This window comes from Mesoplodon densirostris, chromosome 7, assembly GCF_025265405.1.
Source record: "Mesoplodon densirostris isolate mMesDen1 chromosome 7, mMesDen1 primary haplotype, whole genome shotgun sequence".
Lineage (NCBI taxonomy): Eukaryota > Metazoa > Chordata > Mammalia > Artiodactyla > Ziphiidae > Mesoplodon > Mesoplodon densirostris.
The window spans coordinates 112,619,996-112,632,855 of record NC_082667.1 but is presented as its reverse complement, the minus strand read 5'-3'; the positions used below and the strand labels follow the sequence as shown (position 1 = coordinate 112,632,855).

At 58.4% G+C, this 12,860-nt stretch overlaps 1 protein-coding gene across 1 annotated transcript in view; it reads left to right on the top strand.

Annotated features, from left to right (window-relative positions):
• NECTIN1 (nectin cell adhesion molecule 1) overlaps positions 1-12,106 on the top strand; it is a 68,754-nt gene extending 56,648 nt beyond the window's left edge. The window contains exon 6 of the mRNA XM_060104364.1: positions 7,822-12,106. Within this exon, the coding sequence (XP_059960347.1) occupies positions 7,822-8,369 (548 nt within the window). The 3' untranslated portion in view covers positions 8,370-12,106. The remainder of the gene's footprint in view (positions 1-7,821) is intronic.
• The last annotated feature ends 754 nt before the right edge of the window (positions 12,107-12,860 follow it).

Here is a 12,860-nt window from a genome sequence, read left to right as displayed (position 1 = left end):
TTCCTAGTCTATAATACAGAGATCATCATACTTATCTCAGGCTTCTTTTGATCACGCCAAATCCGTATACCACGGCCTGGCACACAGCGTGGACTTCGTGCATGGGAATACCTTCACCCAGCAGTGGAGCACCAACGCCACCACTGCATCCCCCTCCACCACTCAGGCTCTCTGGGGAAACTGCTGATTGGGAAATCAGGGGCGGAGGCCAAGAAACCCGGGAGCAATGACCTCCCATTGATCCTACTGCCCGGCATGAGCGGACCGGCCAGAGGCCCACTAAGCTTACGGGGCTAAGTGGTACTGCCCTACCCCACAGGCAGGGCCGGGACAGGAAAGTCAGGGCCTCCCTTCCCCCAAAGCCCAGGAGAATGCAGGTCCACCGTGAGTGCAGGACTGCTCATCAGGCGGACACAGCAGGTCCAGGAGCAGGGAGGAAGGAAAGGGAGCAACTTCCCAGGCCCAGGCTGGGAAAAGAGAGGGAAGGAAGGAAGGGAAACCAGCGTGGAGGTGAGCCACCTCCTTGGGCGTGTTTGCTCCAGTGGTGCCCTCAGTGGGATCTGTGGTCAGGCCTAGGTGGCCTTGGGGGGAAGGTGGGCCGGGGCCGCCCATGGCTCCAGCTGGAAGAGGCATGCGGTGTGTCCTCGCGTGCTCCCCAAATACAGAGCGGGACGGGGGTGGTCACCAAAGCCACACACATGGGTGGTGAGAAGGGCCTTGTGTAAGGGCACTCTGTCGTTGACAGCCCAGTTAGGCAGGAGCCAGGGAAGTGTGATGCTCCCTGAATCACTGATGGGCCCAGGAGCTGTTTCACTGGCCGTCCCGAGGGAAGGTCTCTCAGCCCCCTTAGGAAGACTCAGCCAGGCGGCCTGAGCCTTTTCAGAGCGGTTCGCTCTGTTCGCTCTCGTACTCATGGGCAATTTCCGCGCAGCCACCGACCCCACCAGCCTTCCTCCCGCATCGGCTGGTCTCCGGGGGGCACAGCCATGCCCTGTGCTCCAAGCCCCGCTGGTCTGGAGGGAATGCATGAACGAGATGGATAAGTGGAAATTTAATTTTTCATTCTGGCCATCGTACAGGTAATAGCTTTGTCCTGGGCGCATCTGGTGAGGGAAATGAAGAGCAGGGCAGAGGAAGGCGTGCAGCAGGGTGCGTGCCAGAGACACACGTGTGTGCAGGGCACGCGTGCACAGGGCCACTGCACCACCTGCACAGACACACTTTGGCACAGGCTTCTTGGGATCGCAGATCCCAGAGGAGGTGGCCTTTGAGTTGTTCCTCCAAGGATGAGTGGTGGGTGAGCGGCGATGGAGGAAGTGTGTGGGAGGAGAATGGCTGGGGCCGAGGGGGCGGGAACTTCCTCTCTCTTGGCCGCGGGCGGCCTCCGAAAGCACCAGCGTGGCAAGGAGGGTGGTTGAGACTGAGCGCCTGGGAGGCTGTGTGGATGGCACCTGGGGGACCAGTAAGGGGCTGTATATACAATGAGTGTTTTTCTAGAGGGAAACGACGGGTCCAGGCTGTGGCCGTGCGACTGACAGCAGAAGAGACAAACCCACCGGAATTTGCAGATACACTTCACGGGGCCCGGGCCCGCAGAGAAGCCCATTTCCCAGGGGCGGTTTCATTGGGTTGGCCCCTAGTCACAAAACAGACCTGTGAGCTGCCCTCCGTCCTCCCCCTGGGGGCAACGCTGAGGGCGGGGAGGGCTGCGAGGGTATGGCCTTGACCAGACTAAAGAGGCCAGAGAAGGCAGCATCTGCCCCTGGGATGGGTTTGTCCGGAGAAGAGTGTCCAGGGCACTCCCAGGAGCCGGGCAGGAAGGCCACCGGGGTGCAGGGTGTCCCCGGTTTCCATTTCCAGCGCTGAGCCGGCTCAGCCATCAGGGGTGAAGGCAACAGGGTCTGCGCTTTAGGCCGGGAGTCCTTCAGACCAAGGGTTGGTGGGGCTTGGAGGTCCATCTGGAAGGGAGGGCTGTGTGAGCCTGCGAGCGTGCGTGCCCGGGAGTGAGTGTGGGCGTGTGCCTCTGAGCGTGTCAACGTGCACAGGCAAGCAGGCGAGTGATGTCTGCGTGCTGAGTGTGCAAAAGGGGCCCGCAGCTGTGCTGTGGGCAAATGTGGCCGCCTCCGGGCCGCCCGCGGCAGCACTGAGGAGCCTGTGGGGAGGCAGCTGCGTCCACACCCCTGGGAGGGTTCAGTTCCCCTCCACCGCGATGAGGCCCTGCCCGCTGGTCTGCGCAGTGCACGGCTGCTGCAGCTGCAGGAGCAGGAGAAGGGCTTCCCAGAGCTTGACCTCAGGCCTTCCCCCCTCCCTGGGCCCGCAGCACTGCACACTGGGAGGTGTAGTTCTCACAGCTTCCCGGCCTAGGCTTCTGGTGCCAGAGCACTGCCTGCCTGCCTGCGGAAGCAGCAGGCGTTAGTTTGTGACGCCCGAACATTCTCTTTGACCCCAAACCTCCTCTGGATCCTAGAGCCAGACTAAACCCTAACCCTCACTCCACCTCCGATCCATCCAAAGCCCCCGTACTAGCCCACCCACCTCAGTCAGGAGACCCCCCCGACCCCAAAGGAATGCGGAGCCTCCACTGCCCCAGGGTCCCAGCCAGCCTGCCATCCCCGAGGGGAGGCTGCAAGCCTTCAGCAATGGGGCTGGGCTGCCCGCTTCGTAAGAGGAAGTGAGGGGAGCCGGCTGGTCCCCCACCAGGAAGCGCAGATGACCCCACGGCCCAGCTCTTCTCTCCCACCAGCTGCGGCCTTTGAGGCTCTGCTACTGCCACAAAGACAGGAGCTACTGGCTGAATGTGACAGCTGGAGGGGTGGAAGGGGAGGGCGCTCCGTTCCACACCAGACAGCCACCTCTGCTTACAAATGAGTTAGGTCCCCACGTGCACTCCTCCTGCACCCTCACTTGGCATCTCCATACAAGTCTGTGTTGCTGGAAGGTCATCTTAACCGGTCTTCTGCCTCTAGGCAGGCTGGCCCTAAAGTAGACAAAATAACCAGGGTTCCCTTTGGTCCCAAAAATCTCCAGGGAAGAGTAAACATACTTAGGACTCAGGTGGGGAAAAGGTAAACAGAAGGCCCTAGAGAGGAAAGAGACCCAGAGGCTCACCTCTGAGACATGGCCTTGCCTTTGTAGAATTCATTCACCAAATGTTCTTGAACTCTGGCCACGTGCCAGGCCGTCTAGGTGGCGGGGGGTACGTCAATGAGCCAAAGTCCCTGACCCCGTGGAGCTTACGCTTTAGCACAGGAGGACAGACAACAAATAACAGATAAAATACGTTTGAAAAATTATGTGGTCATTTTGAAGGTGATAAGGAAAAAAGAAAAGCAAGGTGAGGGGTTCACAGTGCTGGGGGTGGGAGTTCGTGAGCTGTGATTTTCGATAAGGTAGTCAGGGGAGGCCCTGGTGAGAAGGTGACCTCCATGAGAAGTTGGAGCCAAGCCCCGAAGGCGTTGAGGCAGTGAGCATGGGACACTGCGGGGGAGGAGCTTTCCAGGGCGCAGAGCCGCCAGTCCAAAGGCCCTGAGGAAGCTGGGAGTGGAGCGAGCTGAGAGGAAAGCAAGAGATGAAGGCAGAGGCACAGATCATGTAGAGCATTTTCAGCTCTCAGATTTAGCAGGATCTTTGTGGCTGCCATGTTGAGAATAGCCTGTACAGGAAAGGAGTGGATTTGGGGAAGCCAGTTAGGCAGCTATTGCAGCAATCCAGGGGAGAGAGGACAGTGGCTGGGATCAGGGTAGTCGTGATGGAGATGGTGAGAAGAGGTCAGGTTCGAGATTTACTTTGAATTCGAATTTACAGACTAGTTGGGACAACAGCCACTCTCGTGAAACAGGCAATACGGTAAACTCTACCATACTGTGATTAGTGGGGCCCAAAAAATTCAGTCTAGTCAAGTGAAATGTAGGAGGGATTTACTTCTCCTTGGGTCTCTGTTGCTACAGAAAGCATAAAAGTAAATATAGTTGAACTAATGTTGTACACAACTGGAACACACTGAATTGAGTCGGTCCCAAATTATCATGACACTGCCACTTCCTCAACCGCTCTCCCTGTTCCTGCAGAAGAAAAGAACTTTAGCCACTTGAACACTGGCAGGAGGACCAGAGCCAATCATGGTAGATCCTAATTTGCATTTACTGCAGGTTGTTCTATCAGGCCTTACTGTAATATGTCAGTATATGATTAACGAAATGGAGTAAGCTATTGTTTATACCAGAATAAAAGCTGCAGACCACTGGTATGTAAACATTCTAAAGAGAAAGAGAAGTGCGAGCTGGAGAAGAGAAGGCTGCACAAAGAAGGAGCCGAAGCACTGAAATAGGCAGAAGGAGCTGAGGAAGGGCATTCCTGGCAGGGGAAACAGCATGAGCAAAGGTCTGCAGTAAAGAATCTACTTGGGGGCTTCCCTGGGGGCGCAGTGGTTGAGAATCCACCTGCCAATGCAGGGGACACGGGTTCAAGCCCTGGTCTGGGAAGATCCAACGTGCCGCAGAGCAACTGGGCCCGTGAGCCACAACTACTGAGCTTGCACGTCTGGAGCCTGTGCTCTGCAACAAGAGAGGCCGCGATAGCGAGAGGCCCGCGCAGCGCGATGAAGAGTGGCCCCTGCTCGCCACAACTAGAGAAAGCCCTCGCACAGAAACGAAGACCCAACACAGCCAAAAATAAATAAGTAAATAAATAAATTTAAAGAAAAAGAATCTACTTGGACGGCAAGAACGGTGAGTTGGCCAGACCCAAGATCAAGCTGCGTGATGGAAGCTTTGAAGACCAGACTGACGTGGTCCAACAGGCAATGGGGAAGTCATTGCTAGTCTTTTGAGAAAGGGAGTGGTAGTGTCTACACAGTGAAAATTAACCTGGTGGCTGTGGATGGAGTGACTAAAGGTGGGGCAGAGACCAAATGAAGGTGGGAGATTCACGGATCTACTATAAAAGTAAAACCTGGTGTCAAGTGAGAAGCTATTGAATAGGAAAAGTCAGCAAGATTTGGTGGCAGATTTTGACCCAAGAGATGGAGAAGGAAGAGTCAAAGATAAATAAGATTCTAAACTGGAAGAGCAGACAAATGGTGGTGGAGCTGTGGTGTTGAGTGGAGTGGGTCTGGAGGGAAGACGGTGAAACATGGTGGGAGGGATGGGCCTTGAGTGGGTGGAGAGAATTCCAAGTGAGGTTGTGCCAGATAGAAGAGTGTTCAAAGTGTGTCCCCAAATACTTCTCCTGTGAATGGTCCTTGAGTCAGGAGGGTGGGGTTTGTGTTCCAGTAGGCTGGGAAACACTGTGTCTTCCTCTTACAGCTCACAGCGTGCATGAGAAGATGAAAGAAAGGGCTCTGATGCTTTGTCTCCACCGACGTTTCCCAAAGCGTTTGACCCCAGTATTTTTGCCAGCCCTCTGAGCCAATGGCTTGAGGTTCCATGGCCACAGCTTGGGAACTGCGGTCCCAGAGGCCTTTGGAGATAAAGCCCCAGAGCTGGGGGAGAGCTAGCTACCCGAGATGGTTTGGAGAGCCAGCAGGATCAAGGTAACTCATGACACTGAGGCCAGGTCTGTCCCTAGGACAGAAAGCAGAGGGTAAGGTCCAAAGATGGAGACCCCAGCCAGGCGGCTGGAGCAGAGAGAAGGCCCAGCAGTGCAGTCTGTGGACAGAAGGCTCCAAAAAGAAAGCTGAGGGTCACGGACTCCTTGTATTTATTGGAAGGCAAAGGAAACGTCAGAGAGGAAGGGCAGGTTCCTCCACCTGACGCCTTTCTTATTCTGCTGGCCTCTCCAAGTCTTAGTCATCCTTCAAGGCTTGGCCTAAGTCTTCTCTCCTCCAAGAAGCCTTTTCAAACTCCAGGCCACAGGACTTTGCTGCACTGAACTCCTGAAGCCCTTATCAGCCAGCGCCCTTGATGTCCACATGCTGCTTTGCCTAAGAGTGTCATTTGGTTCCTCAGCTGGGCTGCGAGTTCCTTGTATCCTGTGACTAGCGAAGTAGATGCTCGGTACATGTTTGCTGAGTGGATGGGTGGGTGGGTGGATGGAGCGGTGAGGAGGCAGGTGGCAAGAGGAGAGAGCACGCAGGTACGGGGTAAGAACTGAAGAGGGAGCCGGCAGGTTGAAAGTACAGAGGCGGCTACGTTCCTGCCAGCTGCCTCTTGGGCGTTTCTTGTGGCAACATCTCCCACCTCGCGGGGAGCAAGTGTGCAGCCCTTTTCAGGGCGGTAAACGGATGGGACCTGGTGAACCAGGAGAAGACGCTTGAGGTTCAGGAAGACTGTTCTGGAAGTGGGCGGTGAGGACAAATATTCAATAAATATTTATTGGGCAGCCACTCGGTGACCTGCACTGAGTACACAGTGGTGACAAGTGGGAAGCTGAGTCCCCAGTGGTTGTGCTTCTCTCTGCCAACTCCCGCCCGTGGAGAGGCCCGAGCAGGAGCCTCTGGGTGGTCCCAGCTCAGCCATGAGACGCAGGCAAATCGCCTCCCTTCTTCGGCCCCCGCGTTTTCATTAGCCCTTCCAGCCCGAACTCGTGGAAGGCCCCTCCTCTTCTCTTCTAGAATCCTTGCCCTGCTCCCGCTGCAGACAGCACCCCACAGGCTCACACACCAGACCGGCTCCACCTCTGGGAGGAGGGACTGGTCTCATAGGAACAGGATTCCCACGGAGTGAGTGATGCCGAATCGGGGAGTGAGCTGGCAGAAACAGATTCCCAAAGGCCAGAACATATGCCCAGATTGACCGCCTCTCTTGGCCTGAAGAGAGGAGGGCTGAGAGCAGCCGAGGTCAGCCCTCCAGGCCTGCCCTGGACCTGCCCACCGGCTCCTCCTGTCCAGGGCCAGCCGTGGTCTCCGGTGCCACCCTGTGGTGGTGCTGGGAACCGCCTCCCTCAGCCTCACCTGGGGACCCCTTGGGCCTCTGGCCCGGCCCCACTGGCAGACAGACACCCGCCCAGCCTTCTCTCCCCGCCCACCCACCTCCTTTCTCTTTTCACCTTTTCTGCCTCCTTGTTTCTGCTGTGTCCTCAGTGTGTACATATTTGTACACACGCGTTCATCACATCAGCACGTGTGTGGGCCGGTCGTGGCAACAAGGGTGTATGCCGGCACGCGTGCTCGCTGGTGTATACTTGTCATCTTTGCTACTCACGTACTCTCACACTCCCTTTCTGCACAGCCATGCTGAGCGTCTTACGCTCATAGCCCAACTTGGCTGCACCCTGGCCCCCACCCTGCCCTGCAGGGCCAGACTGCAGCCAAGAACCACAGCCCAGGCGTCTGGCACTCACAGGGCATCTACGGGGCCAGCACCTTGGAGCAGATGAAATCAGGCGTGGGGCACCCGGTCTGCTCCAGGCTCCGAGTCTCAGAAGCCAATGTGTGGTGCTTGGGCGCAGTGACATTTGCACAGGCTTTCGGTGCAAGAGAATCAACGATGCGTCATTGGCTGATGGCCTCGGACAAGTTATTCGACCTCTCTAAGCCCCGTCTCTTCATGTGCTGGAGGGAAATTAATAGCATACTTACTTCACGGGGTGTCATGGCGGTGACTGGCGTCTACTGGACCCTGGGTCATGGGTGGGCTGGCTCCACATCCAAGGAGAAAGTCAGCATGGGGGCTCTGGGGCTACGAGGCTGTCTCTGCCTCTCCCTGGCCCCAGCTACCCACACTGCAGCGTGTTGGGCTCCTGGATGGGTGGGGTGCTGGGGGGGCCTTTGGAACTGGAGCTGGCCTTGGGCCCACTTCCTGGCTTTCCCTCCCCTGCCACCCCTGCTGACTCCCCAGGAACAGACACTGACACTGTCCCCCTCCATCTCTCTTCCTCACCCAGAGTTCCCCTACACCCCGTCTCCTCCCGAACACGGGCGGCGCGCCGGGCCAGTGCCCACGGCCATCATTGGGGGCGTGGTGGGGAGCATCCTGCTGGTGCTCATTGTGGTCGGCGGGATCGTGCTGGCCCTGCGCCGGCGCCGTCACACCTTCAAGGGTGACTACAGCACCAAGAAGCACGTGTACGGCAATGGCTACAGCAAGGCCGGCATCCCCCAGCACCACCCGCCCATGGCCCAGAACCTGCAGTACCCTGAGGACTCCGACGACGAGAAGAAAGCCGGCCCCCTGGGCGGCAGCAGCTACGAGGAGGAAGAGGAGGAGGACGGCGGAGGGGGCGAGCGCAAGGTGGGCGGCCCTCACCCCAAATACGACGAGGACGCCAAGCGGCCCTACTTCACGGTGGATGAGGCGGAGGCCCGTCAGGACGGCTGCTACGGGGACCGGACTCTGGGCTACCAGTACGACCCTGAGCAGCTGGACTTGGCGGAAAACATGGTTTCTCAGAACGACGGGTCTTTCATTTCCAAGAAGGAGTGGTACGTGTAGCCCCGTCTGCAGAGCCCCTGCCCCAAGCCCACACCCGCACGCCCCCTGCCCGCCCCCCACCGTCCACTGCCCCAGGAGCTCGGCAGAGACTCACCCAGCTGCTCGGGGTACCTGGGAGCCCAGGGCACGTGACCTGGCTTTGTTTTGACTTCCTCCCTGCCCCCCCCGCCCTCCCCCATGGTGTGTGTTCACTGTGGCTTTGGTGTTGCTGGTACCTTTCCTCCCCTGACCCCACCTGCCTCCCTCCGCAGGGAGCCCTAGTCCCGTCTTGTGTACCTAGATGTCCCTCCGGGGTTTGGGGAGCCAGCCCTCCCCTGCCCCCAACACTGGAATTTGTCCGTGTCCTCTCTCTGCGGGTGGAGGGCCGAAGGGGCTCCAAGAGGAGAAGCCCCCTGCCACCAACCCCAGATGCTGCTCCTTTTTCCCTGGAAGAGGGAACCTGGCACCCCCTCCCCCATCCCACCATGAGCTGACCAGCTGGAGTTCGGACCCCCGGTCGAGGCAGCCATTGCGCCCAAGGGGTAGGGGAGTGGGGGTGGCTTTTCCGAAGCACCCAGGGTTGTCTTTGTTTGTTAAGTGAATCAAGCTGAGGTCTCCACCTGAGGCCTTGGGCAGTGTATTTTCCTGGCAAGGTTAGTTTTACAGTTTTTTTCCTCATTGGCCTCCAGGGAGTTAAGGTGGCCCAGCTCTGGTGTGTCCCTCCTCTTTACCCCAGTCTGCTCCCCACATAGCAGGACTCCAGGTAGACTCTGGCCCACACTTCGCATACACTTCTACCAACACATACGCACACTTCGTACACACACACACACACACACACACACACACGCCACTCGTGTCTACCCCTGTGCTCCCTCTGGGGTCACATGCCTTACCCAGGCTGGACACTGCCCAAGGCTCGGCTCTCTGCTCCACCTCTCCCCTTTCCTTCAAGCTGAGGATGGGGGCAGCCTTCAGAAGCTTCCAGGGAGAGCTGAGACTAGGCCCTTCGGTGCCTCCACCCTAGCATCTCAGGCTGGCTCTGAACTGCTCCTTATAGCATGGAAGTTTCTTGAATTTCTCCCTATCTATCAAGTGCTAGCAACTCTTGATTTTCTTGGGGAGTCAGAGCTGGGATCCCAGAAGGGAATTAGATCCAGGAGCTACAGGTGAAGGAGGATCAATGCAGAGGGCACCGGAGAAGGAAGCCCGCACAATAGGAGCTCTGCAAACATAGGCTGATAAGACTCTGCAGAGCGCAGGTAGCTCCTGGCCCACAAAGGCCAATGTACCTGCTCCGGGCCTGCCAGAAAGTGCGAGGGGAACGGGGAGCCAGGGATCCTGAGTCTGAAGCTCCCGCTCGCCACCCTCCCCGTCCTGCTTCAGCTATCCCTGGTCTCCATTCTGGATGAGGTGGGGAACCCTGGAGAAGCTTTCCCTTTGAGTTGTGGATTCCCTTCATGAATGGGGCTCTGGGTTCCTGTCAGTCACCCGAGACTGATGGTCTTCCCCAGGATACCATGGAGGAAGGCCCCTCCCAGCCCCTTCTTTGCCCCCCCAGCTCCAAGTGCCTCAGTTCCTCCATTTGCCTACCCCATCCCCCCAGCACTCTAGACGGGAAAGACCCTGGGATGGGAGAGGCAGGTTCATACCTGCCCATGAGGATTCCAGTGAACTCAGCCCAGGGTGCAGGGGCTCTGTGGGATGGCAAGTGTTGGGGGGGAGGAAGGCAGACCACTCTGTGCCCCACGGGCACCAGCCTACTCTGCCATAGGCTTCCCAAGGGAGCCCCCAGCCTCCCGCCCTACTCCTCCCCTCCCTGGTGCTGCTATGGAACCCCCAGCCAGCTCCATCTCTGCCCTGGCAACCCTGGACCCAGTGGGCCAGCTGGGTCATGCTCCTCCCCCAGCCCCCACTGCCCTAGCCCCAGCCCAGACCACCCAGTAGCCACGTAGCAGAAGTCTGAAGCCATGCCAGCCCTGGGGCAGTACTCCCCTCTCTTGGCATTGGGAGTACTGGATGGGGTGGAGTTGGGAGAAACTTCTGGGGTCTTTCTAGCCACAGGGCAGAGGGGGTGGAGGAGCTGGGCTGCATCTCCCAGCAGTATTAGTGTCCCCCCCCCCAGGGCAGAGGACCTTTTCCATGTTATATCACTACCCCATCCCACCTCACACCACCCTGGCCCCTCTGCTTGGTCCCACTGCCCCCAGGCAGGAGGAAATCCCAGGGGCCTGCCTGATAGAGGCATTCTCTGTTCCCTTGAAATCACAAGACTGAAAGGACTCTTCCTCTTGTGTCTCCCTTATCTGCACTGCCACCCCTCTTCCTCCTTATATGATGGACTTAGGAGGCCCCCAGGCCTAGCCAAAGCACTGAGTCCCCCTTAAGGCACCTCCAAGCCCTCCCCTCCAGCAAAGCACAAATTGTGGGGTCCATGCCAGATGTGTGGGCCACGTAGAAGGCTCCTGCCTTGGCAGGGACCCATCAGCAGCACGCCCACCAGGGCAGCTGCTACCCGGGGCCAAGAGTCGGCACGAGGCCGGGGTCGGCACTTGGGCCCGGGGTGACAGGGTTTTCTGTGCCCCAAGTTTGTGGGGCGGTGGGTACTACTGCTGGGCCCATAGCCACAGCCGCTGGCACAGGGGAGGTCTGGCCCAGCAGAGAGACGAGGACGTCTTGCTTCTCCGTGCCCCCAACATGAGCTGAGCTTCTGCCTTTGCTGGAAATGAAATAAACTTGGTCTGCATTGTGCCAAGGCCTCCCCACTTGTCATCCTGCCTCTTGTTGCCCTCCCCGTCCTCGCCCGTCCCCCACTCCACCAATACCCCTCTTTCCTTAAGATTTTGATATTGTTCTAATGCGTAACAACCCTCTGAGTCCCCTTGGATCAGAAGTATCTGAAGAGCAGCAGCGTGGAATCAGGGAACGCAGGCACGCACGTGCAGCCGCGTCAGGCCTGGCCCGTGCGTGCACGGGGGCGCACCCCCCCCCCGACAGACCCAAGCACAGGCGCCCCAGCCCCACAGACATGCCAAGGGGCTGGGCTGGTCCTGCTGAAAACCCTTCAGGAAAAACTGATTTCCCAGCGCTCGGGCCATAAGAGCGACTCACGGGGGCCCTGTTTCCCAGGCATGTGCCCCCATGCCAACCCCCTCCCATGTGCCCGAGTCACTGGTGCAATAATTTTTCTGCCGTCCTCCAAGCAGAGGAATCGGGGATTGTGTCAGGTGGTGTGGGCAGCTCACGTGGGAGGAGGGGAGAGCTGCCAGGCCTCCCGGGGGCCAGACGGAGACCTTCTAGGCCTGACTGCCACCGGGAACCCTCAGCTGGGCCCCACCAGGCCCCAGGCCCACGGGGAGACGTGCCCAGGCCCCTGTGCCGTGGCCCAGGCGGTGAGGGCTTCTGGGACCTCGCTGCTGCCGCCCGATTGTGAGGCCAGAGGAGCCTCTGCCCCGCCGGTGCTGCTGCTTTTCTGACTCCTGCTGTGAGGAATGGGATTCTTGGCCGGAAACAAACAAACAAAAAAATGGTTTTCTTTTTTTGTATAAATGGAAACAAAATCCAGGAGAAGCTGCCCCCTCCCCTCCCCCCGGAGTGTGATGCACAACCTTTGCTTCAATTTCTTAGTCACTGTTTTCGTCTTTGGTCCCAGGGACGGCCCAGCAGATTCTCCTGGTTCTAACCCAGGGGGTGTTTGCATCACCCCCTTTTACTTGTATAAAAAAAAAATGATGGGTTGAAAAATGTACTGAGGAAAAAAAAATGTACTTTTTTATAAATAAAGTCTTTAAAACAACCCCGGTTGCTTCGTGTCCCTCGGGAGCTGGGCCCTTCCCCACGGACCTGGGGGCAGGACAGGGTACAGTGGGGATGAGCCAGCGCCCTAGTGCAAGGAAGGCAGCCTCCACCCCGGGCCCCGTTCCCATGGCTCTGGAACACTGACTCGGACCCCGAAGGAGCCCCCTGCCCAGGCCAAAGGAGCCCCAACCCGCCCTCTCGCGGGAGCCCCAAGGGCAAACGTGAGGGTCCTGTCTGAGTCCTCAGCACAGCTCCCGGGCTGCCACTGAACCGCCTTCCACACAAGTGGCACCACCGTGGACAGCAGCATCGGGAGGGGTTGGCCGCTCAGACACACGCAGGGAGCCCTTCAACATGCGGCCTGAGAGTCTGGGGACCAATGGTGCAGAGGGAGGGCCCTGTGCTGGCTAGAGTCCCCGGCCCTCCTGCCCCGGAGCTCCTACTCAGGCCCCTCCAATTCCCCTCCTCACCGCCCCCCCCCACTCTCCCGTTCCTTCCTGCCAAGTCCCCTTCTGTGGCAGTCTGGAGAAGAAAACCAGCAATGTCACACCTGTCGTGTTAGACAGATCCCTGGGGACAGGGCAGAGACGGGAGCTTTATCCTGACTGCATCCCCTGCAAGCTCTCAGAGACCCCGCCCCACCACCCAGGGGGCTGGTTGGAAGGAAGGTCTCCTAGTTCCTTGGATACCTCGCCCCTCCCCACTCTAGCACCA